The sequence below is a fragment of the Lepidochelys kempii genome, chromosome 2 (assembly GCF_965140265.1).
Source record: "Lepidochelys kempii isolate rLepKem1 chromosome 2, rLepKem1.hap2, whole genome shotgun sequence".
Taxonomy (NCBI): Eukaryota; Metazoa; Chordata; order Testudines; family Cheloniidae; genus Lepidochelys; species Lepidochelys kempii.
In genome coordinates this window covers 217,053,686-217,074,233 of record NC_133257.1, presented here as the reverse complement: position 1 = coordinate 217,074,233, position 20,548 = coordinate 217,053,686, and the positions used below count along the sequence as shown (strand labels likewise).

The 20,548-nt window shown below is 42.5% G+C and overlaps 1 protein-coding gene across 1 annotated transcript in view; it reads right to left on the bottom strand.

Annotated features, from left to right (window-relative positions):
• VWDE (von Willebrand factor D and EGF domains) overlaps positions 1–20,548 on the bottom strand; it is a 76,532-nt gene that overhangs the window by 29,409 nt on the left and 26,575 nt on the right. The window contains exons 4-11 of the mRNA XM_073329669.1: positions 14,683–14,739; positions 13,038–13,297; positions 11,889–11,978; positions 9,877–10,021; positions 8,906–9,120; positions 8,453–8,526; positions 6,036–6,309; positions 4,012–4,220 (exon numbers count right to left, since the gene is read on the bottom strand). Of these exons, the coding sequence (XP_073185770.1) occupies positions 4,012–4,220; positions 6,036–6,309; positions 8,453–8,526; positions 8,906–9,120; positions 9,877–10,021; positions 11,889–11,978; positions 13,038–13,297; positions 14,683–14,739 (1,324 nt within the window). The remainder of the gene's footprint in view (positions 1–4,011; positions 4,221–6,035; positions 6,310–8,452; positions 8,527–8,905; positions 9,121–9,876; positions 10,022–11,888; positions 11,979–13,037; positions 13,298–14,682; positions 14,740–20,548) is intronic.

Genomic DNA, 20,548 nt, shown 5'->3' with positions numbered 1-20,548 from the left:
GAGCTGTTCTCAAACCAGGAGGAAGGTAGCCAGTCGTGGCAGCTGGTGCTTGGGGAAGGACAAACACCAGAGGAGGTTCCTGGTAAACGGTTTTTATTTTGGGAAGGAAGTTATTCTGTGCAGGCTCTTGGGGTGAGGAGGGTTAGGGCTGCATGCATGCCTAGATGCGGAATACGGCATTGATGTGCTCTCTCACATCGCGGTAATTGGCCTCAGTGATCTTTGCAAAGGTCTAATCCAGAACTTGGGCAATGCGCTTGCACTGGTTTCTCGGGAGAGCCACTGTGGTCCTTGTTCCAGTAAGGCTAACTTGTCCGCGCCACTGTGCCGTGAGGGGCGAGGGGAGCCTTGCTGCACACACAGGCAAGCTGCATATGGAACAGGGAGGAAGCCGCATTGCAGTAGAAGACCCTCCCTTGCTTCCCAGGTCACCCTCAGCAGTGAGATATCTTCCAGGATGAACTCCTGTTTAAAATGTGGGGACAGTGTTCAGTATAGCGGGCCCCTGCTGTTGTCGGTAGCTACCGGTGTGGTACTCTGCTCTTGTTCGATGATGATAACAGTTGGCTGCATGAGTGTTCCCTCTGTGTGCTGTCCCAGCTCTGCGCAGATAGCTAACACAGCAGACCCCAAGAGAACCTCCCAAAACCACAGACTCTAGTAAGGTACGAAGGAACGTCGGCCAGGTTTATTGTCAAACGAAGCACAGTAATAGTTCCCTGTAGACTCTACAGGGCATACTATGAATTTGTGCTCCCTGGCAATGGACACAGCTCAGTCAGTCGCGGGACACTCCACTGCCCCCTAGTTCAAACGAATCTATCCATCATGTTGTCCTTTTGACCCTGTCTTTAAGATGCACCTGCCTGTTCCTTGTTGTATCTGTGGAGTGTTCTGATGCTGTCTTGGCACAAGTTCCTCTCACACAGTTATGTGTGTGTGTGTGCACATGCTTCTAACAACCTTTTCTTGCCAACTTCTGTGAGTGGGACCTGCCTCTGGCTCACAGCCCAGCTTTGCTTAACACTGCCTTGGAGTACTTTGGTTCAGGCTTTACTTTGGTTCAGGCTTCAGGCCTCAGACTGGGCCTCTGATACAAGAATTTATGTTTCAGGGCCTCCCCTTACTACACCTGCTACTGTTGGCTCTCCCCAAGGCACAGAAACCCAGAGGACAGTACAGACGTGAAACAATCAGTCACACTTGACCCTGTGCTTACTCACCATTTTGGGGCTCCCGTGGGTTATGTGCGCTCGCTTTGGGATGGACAAATTATGCTATTGTGTAGACTGTGCTTGTCCTTAAGTATGGGGGAATCATTGCTCTGTCTGGTGTGAACAATGCTGCCTCTGTTAAGTGTTGCATTTTGCCTTTACAGATGCAACCTTGAGATCTCAGCCGTCCGTGTTATTACCGGCCAAAAGACTCCAAAAAATCAGAAAGAGGCCATGTAGAAGCAAGGAAGACATGTTGCATGAAGTAATGCAGCATTCAAATAATGAAAATCAAAAAGTGCAGGAGTGGCAGGACAGTGAAAGGAGGATCTGCCAGTAGAATGAGGAGCGCCGGCACAAAAGCGCGGTGCTCCGGCAGCAAAGCATGGATCGGCTGATAAGCATAATGGAGCGCCAAGCGGACTCTATCCAGGCGCTCGTAGCCATGCAGGTGGAGCACTACCGTGCCCGCCCACCCCTGCAGCCCTTGTCCCAAAACTCTTTCCCTTGTGCCCCCCATGTCACCTCCAACCCACTTTCCCCAACATCCAGGTTCTTACCGCCACCAGCTGCCTCCAACATCTGTAGCTTCACCACCCAGCCCTGAAAACTATGACTCTTACCCACTGCACTCAACCCCTATCACCATGCAGTAAACCCATCCTGAACTGCAGCACTCATTGCACAGCACTCCAGACAGGAAGGCTGAGTATGATAACAGGACATACGCAAATCTGTGATTGTACAGTTCCCCAACCCACCCCATTGCCCTTTCTGTTTCCCAAGCAGTTGTGTTTCTTTTCAATAAATCAATTTTCTTTTCAATAAATGGATTTTTTGGCTTTGAAAACATTCTTTATTGTTGCATAAAGTAAAAGATATCTTAGCCCAGGAAAGAAACAGGCATTGCAAATCAGTGTAGCAAACACAGATTCCTACTAATATTGGAACCATTGCACTTCACTCCCGTGCAGGTCACCAGATATTACTGGTGGCTTTCAGCCTCAAATTGCTCCGTCAAGACATCCCTAACCCTTGCAGCCCCGCGCTGGGCCTGTCTAATAGCCCTGCTTTCTGGCTGTTCAAATTCAGCCTTCAGGTGTTGAACCTCTGAGTTCCATGCCTGAGTGACTTGTTCACCCTTCCCTTCATAAATGTTATGGAGGGTACAGCATGCGGATATAAATGCAGGGATGCTGTCATCGGCCAGGTCCAGTTTCCCATACAGAGAGCGCCAGCGGCTCTTTAAACGGCCAAAAGCACACTCCACAGTCATTCTACACTGGCTCAACCTGTTGTTGAACCACTCCTTGCTGCTGTCAAGGCTCCCTGTGTAGGGTTTCATGAGCCATGGCATTAAAGGGTACGGTGGGTCTCCAAGGATCACAACGGGCATTTTGACTTCCCCTATGTGATCTTCTGGTCTGGGAAAAAAGTCCCAGCTTGCAGCTTCCTGAACAGGCCAGTTTTCTGAAAGATGAATGCGTCATGCACCTTTCCAGACCAGCCTGCATTAATGTCAATGAAATGGCCTGCGTTAATGTCAATGAAATGCCCACAGTGATCCACAAGCACCTGGAGAACCATAGAGAAATACCCCTTCAGATTAATGTACTCAGAAGGTAGGTGGGCTGGTGCCAGAATTGGAATATGCGTGCCATCTATTGCCCCATAGCAGTTAGGGAAACCCATTTCTGCAAAGCCATCCACAATGTCATGCACGTTACCCAGAGTCATGGTTCTTCTGAGCAGGATGCGATTAACGGCCCTGCAAACTCACATCAACACGATTCCAACGGTTGACTTTCCCAATCCAAACTGCTTAGCAACCGATCAGTTGCTGTCTGGAGTTGCCAGCTTCCAGATTGCATAGCCACTCGCTTCTCCACCATCAGGGCAACTCTCAATCTTGTGTCCTTGCGCTGCAGGGTGCGGGCGAGCTCCTCACACAGTCCCATGGAAGTGGCTTTTCTCATCCAAAAGTTCTGCAGCCACTGCTCGTCATCCCAGACTTGTATGACGATGTGACCACTCAGTACTTGTTTCCCGAGCCCAAAAGTGGCGTTCCACGGTGGTGAGCATGTCCGTGAATGCCACAAGCAAACTCGTGTCATATGCGTTACTCGAGTTGATATTATCGTCGGAGTCCTCAATGTCACTTTGGATCATAACCAAACGTGACGTGCTGGCGAGATTCGTCAGCATACTTCTCGGCAGCTTCAGACAGAGCGCGCAGGACAAAAAAGTTGAAAGATGACGCCAAATGTGGATGGAAGCACAGGGATTGCTGGGATGCAAACTGATGCATCACGGGGCGTTGGGACAGGACCCAGAATGCCCCGGCCCTCCAACCCCCTTCCCACAAGCCACAGCGCCAGAATGGGAAGAGGTGCTCTGTGGGATAGCTGCCCATAATGCACCGCTCCCAATACTGCTGCAAGTGCCGCAAATGTGGACACGCCAGTGCACTTGCAGCTGTCAGTATGGACAGACTGTAGCACTTTCCCTATTGTGCTCTCTGAAAGTGGGTTTAACTCAAAGTGCTCTACATCTGCAAGTGTAGCCATGCCCCTAAATGGCAATTAATCCTCAAGCATTAATTTGTCACATCAATAATTAGTGCCATAAAATAATTAAATTTCTATAGTTTCTTGCCGTGATTAAATATCAACCAATAACGCTGGGAAGATTTTGTAATAAGACAAGTTTTCAGAGTATGTAGGGGAAAAGCTGAATTGAAAATTAAGAAATTTCTGCAGGGGATTGATATTTGATTGAAGTAAATGGTTTTTCTTACCTCCACTCATTAATAAAAGTAAGATGAGCATTAGAATTCTTTGGGATTTTGATCCCATTCACAGTGTGGTAGTCATTCTCTGCATCTCCATCAAATGAGCCGCAAAGTCCTAAAGTGTTCTTATAATCTGAACTGGGTGCCCGGAGTGTCAGACTCATTCCCCATTCACTCACATCAGCACGAATGAAAGCTCCAGAAGAAAATGAGATCTAAAAAGGGATTGATATTACCACAACAAATAGAAACAACTAATTATTAGGTATAAAATATCAGACAACAGGGGAAACAAATAGGGAAGTGCCAGGTATATAGCAGTTAAACTCCTCATCTGACTAACTTTTCCAGAACTATTTTTATATTGCATCTCACAGTCAAACCCTACAAGCCAGTGTGGTAATTTCATGGCCACATAACCTTCATGACTGTCAGATATATTATACATTGTAGTCCTGTAGGACTTCATGGTTGTTAGCAGGGATAAAATGGAGGACCAACTGCTCCAAAAACACAAGGAGCCAGAGATCAGCTAAGCATAGAGAAGATCAAGTCACTCCATGTATGCTGGTACCAGGGAGAGGGGACATACAGGTGCCACCAGAGGATCACCTAACACTGGGGTCACGCTCAACCTTCTAGCTGGCTGTGCTGGCTTTAAGACCAGAATCTGATGGTAGTATGGTGCAAAGTCACCTTCTACACATGAGAAGCTGGACCTAAATGCTCCAGAATAACTCAAGAGAATCTCAGAGTTTTATTATTTTAGTTCAAACATCCCTGCAATCTATTTGAAAAGGAATTATGTGTTTTAAGAGCAAAATCTTCTGGATAGATGTAATAACATATTTTCATAGATTAATATGGCCAGAAGGGACCATGGTGATCATCTATTCTGACTTCCTGCATAACACAGGCCATAGGACTTCCCTGAATTAATTCCTGCTTGAACTAGAGCATATCATTTAAAAAGCATCCAATCCTGATTTAAAAATTGCCAGTGATGGACAATCCACCACAAGCCTTGGTAAATTTCTCCCAGGGTTAATTATCCACACTGTTCAAAAGTTTTGTCTTATTTCCAGTCTGAACTGGTCTAGCTTCAATTTCCAGATACTGGATTTGAATAGGGACAGTCTTTCAGTAGATAAAGTGACAATGCTTTACCCATAATTAGTTTTCTTCAATGCTAAGCAATATTTCTGTCAGTTTAATGTGGAAAATGCTTTATTAGAAAAAAAGTTGATAATTAAATTGCAGCAAGCAGGTAAAGAACATAATCATTCTTCATTAAACTGGTTTATTTCTTCTGTAATCAGAAACAGTGAGGTCTAGGCAAAAGGAAAAATAAGGATGCTTGTACATACACAGAAGAGCAAAAAGTGTTACTCTTGCATGGTAATTAATAGTACAAGAGATGACTGGCACGGGATTAGTAGCTGAAGCAAGGAGATGGGACTTTACAACTCCTGGTTTTCACTCCCAGTTCTGCCCTTGACTCACTGAGTAAATTTGGTCAAACTGGTTAACCTCTCTGTGTCTCAGTTTCCCTAGAATGGGGATAATGATACTTTTCTACCTTATAGAGGTGTATTGATTAATTGATTCATATTTGGGCTCTTCAGATGAAGTATACGAGATAAATGAAAATCTGGCCACTTTTATTTCAGTGTCTAAATGCGGATTTTGCCACCCACATTTAAAATGTTGCTCTTGGTTCTTAATTTACTAAAATTGTCATGCAGCTGGAATATCTAAAATTATAAAGCACTGAGGCCTAAACATTTTCTTTGTAATTCAGGCTTCAAAGGATAATCTCCTCTTGACATGTGTATGTAATTTTCAAGAGCAGCGGTGGGACTCATCCATGTGTTCTGGGAGGATATTTTATCCTTTTGATTCAATGGGATTAGAGTTGTAAGATAGGCTTTATTGTACTGTTTCACTATAGAAGATAACACAAGCTTTGGCAGTATGAATTGGCAGAAATACCTTCCAAAATGAATAACACCACAGCAAATAATATTTACCGTGACTTTTCTTCCTAGATAGGATTCAGTGATCCTGATATTGCTTCCCATTATGTCTCTACTCTTTACAGATAAATGTGGCTGTGACTCATGTAGTTGACCGCTGCACATGTCAAATGCAATTATATCACTTCCTTCTTTGGCAACAAAGCCACAGTTACATGATGCTGGGAAGTGAAGGCTGCCACAGTCCCACTGGCGCACATGAACTTCAAAATCCCGAGATGTACTCTTATAGAGCACAAATGTTCCAGTTTTAAAATTATCGTACAACCTGGGAGCAAAAGAAAAGCATGTGACATCATCTTCATCTTCAAGTATAATAAAAAGCTGCAACATGCTTTGTCAAAAACTTTGCCTCTAAGATACAAATTTCTAATATTTTATTTGCACTGTCTACTGTTTTCCTTACAAAGTGATCTCCATGCTCTAAGTAAGCCAAACATTAAAGTTAAAAATAAATTTAAAAAACCATTTTTTGTTCTAGAAATCAGCATAATGACTTGTTACATGAAGAGAGCTGTAAATCAAAAATTTAAAATAAGAGAGATCAGAGTATATTAAAAGTAGACTTCGCTGGAGCTGCAGTGGGAGGTGCAGAACAACATCCGGGAGGGTGGAAGGATGGGCAGGTGGTGTAGAAGTGGGGAGTGAATGTATGTATGGAAAGATAGCCAGGAGGACAAGAGGGTTTTACATCAAAGATTGGCAGTGTCAAGAGAAGCACTTTCAACCTTTTGATATGAGAGAGGCCATTACGTGTCTCTAAAGGGTTAAATGATTTAAACAGGAGGAGCCTAAAGTGTCAGGTGGGGAGTGTTACTGAAGTGTGTAAATACCACGTACAAAAATGGTTTAGAGGATCACAGATTTGGGTAAGGGTCAGTTCAAACTCAACAGCAACAGAACAGCAATGTGCATATTCTTGGAGACACAAAAAATGGTTTAGCTTAAACACAAGTCGTGGCTTTTTTCTCAGGAGGGAATTTTCTGTTCCTACAAGGATAAGCATTCAATTTACCGGTATTAAATTAAACAAATGGAAGATTGTTTGGAAGCTAACAGTATGTCAGGACATATATAGTGTCTGAAATTTAACTACAACATAAATAGTGTTTAATTTTTGCTATATGCACAGTGACCTAGTAGACATAGTGCATATGTGGTTGGGATGGCCATCCTACTGGGTTTGCAAGGCATTAGCTAGTGATTCACTAAAGACAATTGCTGTGTACTTCTTGTTTCCAGCTTGTAAATAAAGAGGTTGCATTGTTTATTCCAAATCATCAGCCTCTCTCTTTTTGGCAGCATGCTTTCAGCAAGAGAATACCATTATAAATCACAAACAAGCCCAATCCTGCAGTATCTCCATGGTTAAATTGCCCACTGAAGAGAAGTGTCCTGTGAAGCTAACTCTCACTGAAGTAGGAATGACAGAATCAAGCTCATTGTTTTGTTTGTTTTTTACTGCTAGTAACATAAGGTCCTCTGTGAAGAACATGCTAATAAAATTTTTGCTCATGTGAGACTATGCTGCAACACAATTGGACTCAGGGAAGGAATCTCTAGCCCCAATATACATTGTAGGGCCATCCAGTAGCTGACCCAATCCTGGTAAGAGAAGATGCATTTCTCCCATCCTACACGGGGTTCACTCTGTGGCTCTATACTATATGTGGATGAGCATCCTTGTTTGGGGACCACATGTTCCCTTCTGGTCAGCCCTGTTACCCTGACAAGAACCAATGGGAACATTTTTCCTGTGGTGCTCAGGCAGTGCATAGTTTGTCCTGCATGGATTCTCTTCTGCCTTGACCCTCCCCATGCATTAGAAATGCCATAGAAGAGGGAAAAGTACAACAGAACTTGCACTCATTGAGGGCACGGAAGCTGCTCTGTCCCTGTGTGAAAAGGCTTTGTGGTGATGTGTGAAAGGCAGCTAGGCATATGACTGGCTCAAATAGCATTAACCCATACAGCACTTTGCTAAGTAAATTATAGGTAGTTGCTAGGAGACTGTGCTGATGGAGTGGCTGTTCACTGTCTCAACCCCTCCCATTCAGCCAATCCTCCTGAAATGTGTGTGTTTTATCGTACACATATATAGAGAGTGAGCAAGAGCACCTACAGGTAGCCACCATTCCTCCGCTGGCATGCTCCCCAGCCACACTTCACAGGAACAATACAATTTGCCTCACTCTATTGCCATGCAGCAAAGAAAAGCATCTTGCCTTTAGAAATACAAATAATAGAAGCATTACTATGAAGTCCGTACAAGCTGAAACATGTTTATCCCTATTGTTTTGGGGATGAATGTGTGGAGGAGACGGGGGAAATGTACAATAAGCAATTTAACAGTGTTGCTAATATAAGTTCATGAAATCACTTATAATTAAAAGTAGCAATCCAATGATTACCTGCCATCAAATGTAATTATATGTGGGTCAGTAAATGAGTAGCAGTAGGCAGAGGGAAGATCCTTTACTGTAATCTTCAAAACAAAGAGATTCACAGTAAGTAACTGTTATCAAGTCAGGCAATAAATTACATAATCTATGTACTAATACTAATATCACATATTAGTTACTGATCTTAAAACACCAGTTTGCTTTATAATCAATCCATTTTCAAATCTCTTTCCAAATTTTATTTTTTACTATTCTCAGTGGTCAAGTTAGCTTTAAAATATTAATATTTTTTAATTCAAAAGACAAATAGTTCCATTCAAATGAAAATGGAAAACTTCTCCATTAGAAATTACAGTGTGATTCAACACAGCCTGACTGAAGCCAGTGGAGGTTCAATATTTTATACCAGCTGAGGTGCTGGCCCTTTCTTTTTTAAAAGATTTTAATGTGATGGTTTTCAACCTGTATGCCTTCTGGGATGTAGCGGTTCCACAGGAAATTGTCACTTAATATAGGTTCCACCATAATCTTGGTAACTCTGTCTCCATCCTGAGCAAAATCTGTCACAGCAGTGAAATGAACAATAACCTGGCTACAGGTTCCATTAATGCAGGGTTTCTGAAGAAGATCCACATCACAGGAAGAAAGAGCCAAGTTTAAACCTAGCTGCTCTTTATCTGTTTTAATGAAAACCAATCATTAGTGACTCATTTAGAGGAAAAATCAAATCAGAAGGTATTTTGTCCCTTTAGTGTTTGCTTGAGAAACCAATAAAGATTTTGCTGGTACTGTGTAAGTAAACAATGAAACAGTAAGGCCTTCTACTTTCCTGATATTTTGGTAATGCTAAAGCTATCTGGATCTCCATTCACAGATAAGTTATTGGTCTTGGATTCTACATCTATAACCATATACACAAAACCACAGGTCCAGTCCTACAGTCTTTCCCCAAGCAAAACTTTCATGGAAGTCAACAGGAGTTCTGCTCAACTGCAGAAAAAGTATAATAATGGCTAAGAGTAAAGACTGCAGGACTAAGTGCTATAATAAGCAAGAGCAATGCAATGAGTCATGGGGAGAATCTTTTATTCTGAATTTCCTTTGCTTGCACTGGCTGATGTGATAAAATTAGCAATGTGCAAACGCAGGGTCCAGTCCTGTTCCCATTGAAGTTAATGGCAGGGGGGCCGATGGACTGCCTGTAGGAGTCAACTGAAAGCCTTCTATTAATTGCAGTGGGTGTTGGATCAGGCTTTTGCTTCCCAAGACCTTGAATGGCAGCAGATTTGACCTTTGACTTTTTTGTGCTAATATATACTATATAACATATCCCATAATTTATAACCACACCAAAAACATCTGAAATCTAAAGAGAAGGTTTAGAAGTACATATTCAAAGTGGTAAACATAATAAAAATTAGGACAATACTTACCTTGATCAATAGTATTTAATTTTAATGAGATTTTGCAGTCATTTTCAAGTTGGCTAAATTTGGGACAAGAAATAGGAATTCTACTTTCTATTGTCAGTCTGTATTCTTTCCCATCTTCTGATATATTGAGTGACTCAGGATGCAGCTGGCATATAAAAAAGCACACTAAGAATGCAAATATTTACTTGAGATTATCTTACTCTGTGAACTACAGTAGTAACACAAAATTGCATTTTCTGTATAACTTTTGAAAAGTTAAAATACAATTTTTACAGCTGTATAAAACAAATATGCTGTCTATAAAGTCGTCTCCTAGTGAAAGCAAAATACTGAAGAAAACAAAACATAATATTTCTCTTAGAACCTGTCTCTGTAAACTAGCAATATAGATCCTTGTATACAGGGGTGAAAGTAATTTAAAGGACTTACCAGTACTCCGGAGTCCTGAGCGGGGGAGCGGGGCCTCAACCGGAAGAGGCGGGGCCTTTAAATACCCCCGCCCTTTAAATCACCCCTGGAGCTACCAGCTGCAGAGGCAGCTGGGAGCCCCGGGGTGATTTAAAGGGCCCCAGACTCTGGCCACCACTTCCGCAGCGGAACTCCGGGTCCTTTAAATCACCGCGAGAGCCCTGCCGCTGCTACCCCAGGGCTCCAGCTGCGGGGCTCGGGTGGTGCTTTAAAGGGCCCGGGGGCTCCGGCCACTGCGGGAGCCCTGGGGCTTCGGGAGGGTGCTTTAAAGGGCCCGGGGCTCCCCACAGCGGCCGGAGCCCCTGGCTCTTTAAATCACCGCCGGTGCCCTGCCGCTGCTACCCTGGGGCTCCAGCAGTGAGGCTTGGGGGGCGCTTTAAAAAAGGGCCCGGGGGCTGCGGCTGCTGCGGAGAGCCCAGGGGGCGCTTTAAAGGGCCCGGGGCTCCCCGCAGCGGTTTGAGCCCCAGGCCCTTTAAAGCGCAGCTGGAGCCCTGCCACTGCTACCCTGGGCCTCCGGCAGTGGGGCTTGGGGTGGGGTGGCGGGGAGAAGGGGCTTTAAAGGGCCCAGGGCTCCCCGCAGCGGCCGGAGCCCCTGGGCCCTTTAAAGCGCCCCCCTTTAAAGGGCCCTTTAAAGCTCCGAGCCCCGCTGCTGGAGCCCCAGGGTAGCGGCGGCAGTGCTCTGGCCGTGCTTTAAAAGGCCCGGGGCTCCTCCTGCTGTGGGGAGCCCGGGGCCCTTTAAAGCGCCAGCCGGGGGAAGTCGGTCTGGTCTGGCACGGCGTACTGGCTCTTGCCGGTACACCGTACCGGACCATACTGGCTTACTTTCACCTCTGCTTGTATAGTACACGTAAGAGAATATGGTTAGGGCTAATTTACAAAGAACGCTTAAATTGAGCTATCAATACAGGATCCAATTGTGCATGCAAAAATTGTGTGGAAAAGAAAATATGTTCACATTTCACAAAGCATACTGCAGAACTTAGTAGAACATGGGTCCTGATCCTGCCGAGATTTATGCACGTGCTTAACTTTATACACTGTGAGTAATCTCATTCACAGTGCATAAAGTTACACATGTATATAAGTCTGTGCAGAATTGTGGCCTTGATTCCTAGCCAGTGGAACAGTCCCTAGGGGGCCATTCTAGCTGGCATCAGTGACTGCAGAGGCATAAAAGTAGCTTAGGAGGCAACTTTGCCTCCCCCACCTCCCATGGAACTTGAGCTCCGCACAGTTGAAGTTTGTTCCTTATTAGTTCACTATCAATCCATTCGGAGTGTCCGGGGTCATACATTTTCTTGTTGCTTACTTGGTCCCACCTTCTCTTCATTTAGCATCTTTAGCAAGTGTGATTAGAATAAAAAAGCACAAAAGAAATAACAGCATTTGAAATTGAGTTCTTTCATCATCTACTGATGCCAGAGTTTTTAATAGGCAAATAATCTTTTAGAATATTTGCAATATTGCTACAACTGTAATGAACAACAATAATTAGAAAAGCTTTTGTTGCAAGAGAGTAGAATATTGTTTCCCTTCCAAAATACCTTAATGCCCGCAAAAAATTCACTGCTCTCAACAGGTGGGCTTTGTATATCTGGTTTTTCCAAGAAAAAAGTAGAACTGCTACAGAAGATCTGCAAACAAAGGTAAAACAGGAGTAACAGAACAACAGTATTTTAAATGGCCATGTGGCCTATGTAGGATTGGTAATTTACCATGACTACTAAGCAACTGGCCTTCTGATTGGCTACTAATGCAAAGTCACTACCGAACAGCCCAGGTAAAATGGTAGGGAAATGTTTTTACATCTTTTATTTTTTGGAGGGGGGTGCTGGAACAATTTATATAGTGGGGATGCTGAAAGCCATTGAACCAAATTGTATACCTTGTGTATGATGGAAACCACTTCAAGCCAGCAGCACCCCCAGCACCCCTAGTTCCAGCACCTATGGGGGCGGGTGAGGAGAGAGCATTAACCCTAATTTTAACATTGATGGATAGAAAGCATCTTGTTGTTAACCCCTCTGTTCTTATAAAAAGTACTGGGGGTTCTGCGGGCTTTATCCTGCTCCCACTGAAGTAACAGCGTAACTTTAATTGGTTTTAATGATGCAGGACCAAGCCCTTAATGTTCATGAGTCGTCAAGTGTTTCACTTTACATCTAACCAAAAAGACAGATCCTCCAACAACACACTGGCCTGACCACTATATCAGACCCGTGGTTTGTTACTAATTCAGGAGGAGAAGTGCCTCGTGCTGAATCACGAGCACCACTTGCTGCAGCAGCTAGACATTATAGGCTCTTACCTCCATACCGATCCATCCCAAACTCACTTTATTTACAGGATTTTACAAACTCACAGTAGAAGGTAGCAAAGATGCAAGTTCAAGCTAACAGGGGCACAATGCACACTGTACATAGACTGATAGCCCCAAGACCATGATGGCCATAATCACTACTCATGTACCCATGAGGTTTCTGCACTCAGATTGGCATCACTGATTATAAACAACAACTGGAGGCACAGGACTGCTGCCAAGAAAATCTGTACAGAAAGACGTTGGTACCCTGCCTTTAATATTTACTGTTGCTATCTGCTGAGCATATATGAAATGATAGGTTGGTAGATAAAATGGCTACTGAGGACAATAATATAGTTACAAATATACAAAAAGATTCTATTAAACGTACCCTGTCTCCGAGTCTGAGGTTTATGCCATCCAGTTCTAACAGTGAGAATGCCTGAACTGTTGTCTCTCGTCTCAGTTCTTCTTTGAAGTCTTCAGAAGCCAGCCTGGACCAAGTTACAATAAATCCCACTGAACTATTTGCAAGAGGAACATCAAAAGTACACCGTAAGTAAACACTGGCTTCAACCAACTCTGCCACAACTTCCAGTGAAGTAGGAGGTGGTGGTGGTGGGGATGGAGATGATGAAGGAAACAGTCTACCTACCACAAAACATAAAATGTACAAATAAAAACAGAACAAAAACATAATTTGTGAATTTCATTCTGAGGAGAATCAATATTAGTTTATGTTGACTGAACTCACATTGAGAAAGTTTTAAATATCAGTTATAAAAGTAAGAATGTTTACTCTTTCCATATATAGACTTCTTTTGCAAATTACATTTTACAAAGTCAGTGAAATAAAGAAATCTGGTGAGAATCACAATGAGAAAAAAAAATTCTTTTTGCTCGTTATTAAAATAAGAAAAGTCCTTTTTCAGATATTGATTATTCATAGACTGGAGGGAAGGGTGAAAGAATTAAAGAAGACTTGATATATTCTTTATAAGAACATTTGGATAGCAAAACTACCACAGCTTCTTCAAGAGAGGGGAGGGGAGGAAGGTAAAATGGAGTGAAATAAAAGGCAACAACAAAATCTTGCCAGAGAGCCAAAAGTAACAAGCACAGCAATTCGACTGGCTGAGAGGAACAACTACTTAGCCTGTAAACAAAACTAGGAATGGTCTAAGTGTAGTGGGACAGTTGTAGGCAGCAGAGTTTGCAAGAAAGTGGTGCTGTTGAGAGCCAGCATTTAGGTACGAAAGGAATCTGCAAATCAAAGTAACTTGTAAATCAACATTATTAACCATGATTATTACTTATTTAGTACTTGTGTATGGAGTCATAATGTGAATCACATTTTACACAGCAATTACAATCTAAGGCCCTGCAACAGATCATATGGAGAGATCTTAGGGCCCCAAGGATTTCCACTGAAAACATTGCCAGATGCACATGTGCAACTCCAGATTAATAAAAACATAAATATAATAGATTATGACTAAACAGAAATATTTACTGAGGGTACATCTATACTGGAACCCCCTCCACCTCCGCAAAGCAATGGAAAACCCTAAATATGTTGACAGTATTCCTTTCATGGATAGACATTGAGATGTGTATTTGGTATAAGTGCCTGAAAAAGCACTAAAAGTTCAATTTTTATTATAAAACTATTAAACCTGAAAAATAAGTTTAATATTTTAAAGTTCCTTTCAGAATGTCTCAGACCCTGGGCTCCAACCCAAGTGGGAACACCTACACTGCTATTTTTAGACCTGTAGCGAGAGCTCTGTGAGCCCAAGACAGTTGACCTGGGCTCTGAGGCTCACCTCCATAGTTGTTTTATTTTGCAGTGCAGGCGTACCCTGAGATACAAGCTGTTTCTTACCTGATTACTAACGATGCTGTTTTAATTTCTTCTAGGAAAAAGGACAAGACACTTCATTTACCAACAATAAATGTAAAAAATATAACAAAATCTTGAAATTATTAGGTCCTGGGTATAAAGAAAATCTTGAAAGTCAAGACAAAATACTTACTATTACAGACACCTTGAGTTTTCACTTCCCCAGGTTCACATCTTTGTGGTTTTGCTTCTGAAACAACAATAAAGAAGTTCCTTAAGTAGTATATCTATAAATAGATTAATTATATACCAGCTTTCTTAAAATATTGCTGCATGTTAAGTAATGATAAATATAATTAAAACACTAATTAAAGGCTAACTCTGGTATCTGCAAATAGATCAATCCTCACTATCAGGATCACATAGGACAGTGATGGGAGTCCGTACAAAACCCTAAGATGGATATATCAAATAAATAGGTTGTGTCAAGGGGCAGGGCATGGAGCACCGACACTGCCCTCCCACACTGGCTAATACAGAGACTGTTTTTCAGCATGTTCCCCTGGATTTTGGCTAGTGATTAACCAGGAGCTAAAGCACGCCCTGAATAGGGATACTTTTCTGAATAAGAGCCTAAATGCTTTATGGATTAATTCAGACCTATGACTTAGCTGAATTCCATGTAAATTAATTTTGAAAAATGATCTCTCCTACAGTGGCCTAAGAGATATAGCATTTGTGCAATTGCCATTATGCAATTTGTGCAATATGCAGCAAGAAAATCTCTCCTGACTCTTAATGAGTACAACAGCAGTGGTGCCTTGATTAAACATGAAAATACTTGGACATTTGGAAACATTTTAAGAAGCAGCTAGACACTCATAAGGTAAAAGAGAAAAACTGAGATCCAACCACACTGAAACACTCATGAGTTAGCAAGAATGGGGAGCAGATTATGCTATTCCATAATCCAATGATACAAAGTTTGTATTTGTTTCTCATCTCATCTGGCAATCGCTTTTTGAAAACTGGCATTTTGCAGCTGTTAAATGCTAACGAGGAAACAGCAGACAAGGCAGCAAGAAAAGCACAAAAGTAAAAAGGACTTTGCTTGTATGATTTCAGTTATTAGGAAGAGGCAGGTATTAGTAATGGGTGATTCGATCATTAGAAACATAGATAGCTGGGTTTGCGATGACCAGGAGAACCGCATGGTGACTTGCCTACCTGGTGTGAAGGTTGCGGATCTCTCGAGACATCTAGATAGACTTATGTGTAGTGCTGGGGAGGAGCCGGTGGTCATAGTAAATATAGGTATCAGTGACATAGGGGGGAGGGATAGGAGAGAGCTCCTGGAGGCCAAAGTTAGGCTGCTAGGTAAGAGATTGAAGTCCAGGACCTCCATGGTAGCATTCTCTGAAATGCTTCCAGTTCCACGCACAGGGCCAGTTAGACAGGCAGAACTGCAGGGTCTCAATGCGTGGATGAGATGATGGTGTAGGGAGGAGAAGTTTAGATTTATTAGGAACTGGGGAAACTTTTGGGAAAGGGGGAGCCTATACAGGAAGGATGGGCTCCATCTAAACCAAAATGGAACCAGATTGTTGGCACTTAAAATTAAAAAGGTCGAAGAGCAGTTTTTAAACTAAGGGCTGGAGGAAAGCCGACAGGTATGGAGGAGCATGTAGTTCGGACAGAGACATCCCTTACGGGACAATGGAGATTGTCTATGTCCTAGTAAGGAAGAGAGTATAGAAGATGATAAAATACATGTAGGCTCTAATAAGAAACAGTCAAATGAAAAAAAGTCTCATTCAATTACATCATGTAATGGGAAACAGCTAAAAAGTGACAAGTTTTTAAAGTGCTTATATACCAATGCTAGAAGTCTAAATAATAAAATGGATGAACTAGAGTGCCTAGTATTAAATGAGGACATTGATATAGTACGCATCACAGAAACTTGATGGAATAAGTATAATCAATGGGACACAGTAATACTAGGGTACAAAATATATTGGAAGGACAGAACAGGTTGTGCTGGTGGGGGTGTGGCACTACATGTGAAAGAAAGTGTAGAATGAAATGAAGTAAAAATCTTAAATGAACCCAACAGTACCATAAAATCTTTATGGATAGTAATTTCATGCTTCTATAATAAGAATATAGCACTAAGGATATATTACCGACCACCTGACCAGAATAGTGATAGTGATTGCAAAATGCTCAGGGAGATTAGAGAGGCTATTAAAATAAAAAACTCAATAATAATGGGGGATTTCAACTATCCCCATATTGACTGGGTACATATCACCTCAGGAAGGGATGCAGAGATAAAGTTTCTTGATATCTTAAATGACTGCTTCTTGGAGCAGCTAGTCCTGGAACGCACAAAAGGAGAGGCAATTCTTGATTTAGTCCTAAGTGGAGCACAGGATCAGGTCCAAGAGCTGGACCGCTTGGTAATAGTGACCATAATATAATTATATTTAACATCCCTGTGGTGGGGAAAACACCACAGCGGCCCAACACTGTAGCATTTAATTTCAGAAAGGGGACTACACAAAAATTAGGAGGTTAGTTAAACAGGAATTAAAAGGTACAACGCCAAAAGTGAAATCCCTGAAATCTGCATGGAAGCTTTTTAAAGACACCATAATAGAGGTTCAAATTAAATGTATACCCCATCTTAAAAAACATAGTAAAAGAACCAAAAAAGAGCCACCATGGCTAAAAAACAAAGTAAAAGAAGCAGTGAGAGGCAAAAAGGCATCCTTTAAAAAGTGGAAGTAAAATCCTAGTGAGGAAAATAGAAAGGAGCATAAACTCTGGCAAATGAAATGTAAAAATATAATTAGGAAGGCCAAAAAAGAATGTGAAGAACAGCTAGCCAAAGATTCAAAAAGTAATAGCAAATGTTTTTTAAGTACATCAGAAGCAGGAAGCCTGCTAAACAACCAGTGGGGCCACTAGACGATTGAGCTGCTAAAGGAGCACTCAAGGACAATAAGGCCATTGCGGAGAAACCAAATGAATTCTTTGCATCGGTCTTCACGGTTGAGGATGTGAGGGAGATTCCCAAACCTGAGCCATTCTTTTTAGGTGACAAATCTGAGGAACTGTCCCAGATTGAGGTGTCATTAGAGGAGGTTTTGGAACAAATTGATAAACTAAATAGTAATAAGTCACCAGGACCAGATGTTCTGAAGGAACTCAAATGTGAACTTGCAGGACTACTAACTCAGCTTAAATCAGCTTCTGTACCAAATGACTGGAGGATAACCACAGGCCAGTAAGCCTGACTTCAGTACCGGGCAAACTGGTTGAAACTACAGTAAAGAACAAAATTGTCAGACACACAGATGAACATAATTTGTTGGAGAATAGCCAACATGGCTTTTGCAAAGGAAAATCATGCCTCACCAATCTACTACAATTCTTTGAGGGGGGTCAACAAGCACAGGGACAAGGGGGATCCAGTGGATATAGTATATTAGATTTTCAGGGAGGCTATTAAGCAAAGTAAGTAGTCATGGAATAAAAGGGAAGGTCCTCTCATGGACTGGTAACTGGTTAAAAGATAGGAAACAAAAGGTAGGAATAAATGGTCAGTTTTCAGAATGGAGAGAGGTAAATAATGGTGTCCCCCAGAGGTCTGTACTGGCTCCAGTCCTATTCAACTTATTCATAAATGATCTGGAAAAAGGGGTAAACAGTGAGGTGGTAAAATTTGCAGATGATACAAAACTACTCAAGATAGTTAAGTCCCAGGCAGACTGTGAATAGTTATAAAAGGATCTCTCAAAACTGGGTGACTGGGCAACAAAATGGCAGATGAAATTCAGTGTTGATAAATGCAAAGTAATGCACATTGGAAAACATAATCCCAACTATACATATAAATGATGGGGTCTAAATTAGCTGTTACCACTCAAGAAAGAGCTCTTGGAGTCACTGTGGACAGATCTCTGAAAACATCCATGCAATGTGCAGCAACAGTCAAAAAAGCAAACAGAATGCTGGGAATAATTAAGAAAGGGATAGATAATAGGACAGAAAATATCATGTTGCCTCTATATAAATCCATGGTACGCCCACATCTTGAATACTGTGTGCAGATATGGTCGCCCACCTCAAAAAAGATATATTGGAATTGGAAAAGGTTCAGAAAAGGGCAACAAAAATGAATAGGGGTATGAGGAGAGATTAATAAGAGTGGGACTTTTCAGCTTGGAAAAGAGACAGCTAAGGTGATATATGATTGAGGTCTATAAAATCATGACTGGTGTAGAGAAAGTGGATAAGGAAGTGTTGTTTACTACTTTTCATAACACAAGAACTAGGAGTCACCAAATGAAATTAATAGGCAGCAGGTTTAAAACAAATAAAGGAAGTATTTCTTCACAGAATCCACAGTCAACCTGTGGAATTCCTTGCCAGAGGATGTTGTGAAGGCCAAGACCATAACAGGGATCAAAAAAGAACTAGATAAATTCATGGAGGATAGGTCCACCAATGGCTATTAGCCAGGATGGGCAAGAATGGTGTCCCTAGCCTCTGTTTGCCAGAAGCTGGGAATGAGTGACAGGGGATGGATCACTTGATGATTACCTGTTCTGTTCATTCCCTCTGGGGCACCTGGCATTGGCCACTGTCAGAAAACAGGATACTGGGCTAGATGGACCTTTGGTCTGACCCAGTATGGCCGTTCTTATGAAAATATGACAAAATTCAGTCCATGTCTACACAAGAGAGCACAGTGGCACAAGCGTACCGATGCAGCTGCACCGCTGTAAGATCTCCCATTTAGCCACTCTATAGTGATGGGAGAGAGCTCTCCCATCAATGTAATTAAACCACCCCCAACAAGCAGCAGTAGCTCTATGTCAGCGGGAAACGCTCTTCCGCTGACATAGCACTGTCCACACTGGCTCTTCTGTCGGTGTAACTTACATCACTCAGGGTGTTTTTTCACACCTCTGTGCAGCATAATTTATATGACAAAAGTGCTAGTGTTGACATAGCCCCAGTAAAGCTGCAGAAAGAAGTTCTTGGCTTCAAAACGTGCTTCAGGCTCAGAGCACCCACGCAGCTACCCTTTGCCAGGTACTGCTGTTACTCTCCTATATCAGATTAATAGTGGGAGTTTGAGGCCCATGAAATCCATTGACTAGATCTCTAACTGGTGTCTCACACCCTCTCTCTCCTTTTTTTAGTAGAAGAAACTTTTCTGTTAACAGAGTCATCAGATGTAAATGGAACTTTTCTAATCTATTACGTCATGTCATGAGGTACACTCTCTACTAGGGTGCCTTCTCCTGACGGCTTGGAAATTAGCTTCTTCCAGATCCAACCTCACCTTCCGTTGTTTGCCAGCAGCACCACTCTCCCTCTCTCTGACTCGGGTGCTCCCTCCTCATAGCTTGCCCCTCCAACAAAGTCACTATGTGTTTTCCCCTATCCAGGGTATCAAAGTCCCAAAGGACAAACCATCCCAGGCAGTCTCCAAATCCGCTGCCCTCAGTGGCTGTCAGGGGAACCCAGACCTGTCCTCTACTCCTGGTTCCAGCTTAGGGACCTGCAAATCAGCAGCCAATATCTGCAAGATCTCACCTTGCTGCCATTTCGCTAATGCCTTTTCCTACTCTGCCTCTCTCAAGCTTCTGCTTCATCACACTTCTGGGTAACCCTTCCTTCATGGCCTGGATACCCAGGGTTCCTATTCTCCCCCTAGGTTTCCTTCCTTCCCTCACCTATGTCCAGAGAATAGCTGTAGACTCCCCCACTGCAGCCCTTTTCTGCTGCCATCTTCTTGGCTTTATACTAGGCTCATCTGTTCCTTTTCTGCTTGGCTTCATCAGCAGTCCAGGGTTACTTAGGCCATCTAATTTCCCTCAGTTGTGACCTATACATTTAACTGGCCCCTTCTCAGCCTCATTAACCCTTCCTAGGCTAGTGTGGTGTGAATACCGCATCACAAGTTGTTTATAAAATAATGTGATTTAGTGCATTACCAGATCTGTATTAATTAAAATAATATATAAGGCAGCGGTTCTCAG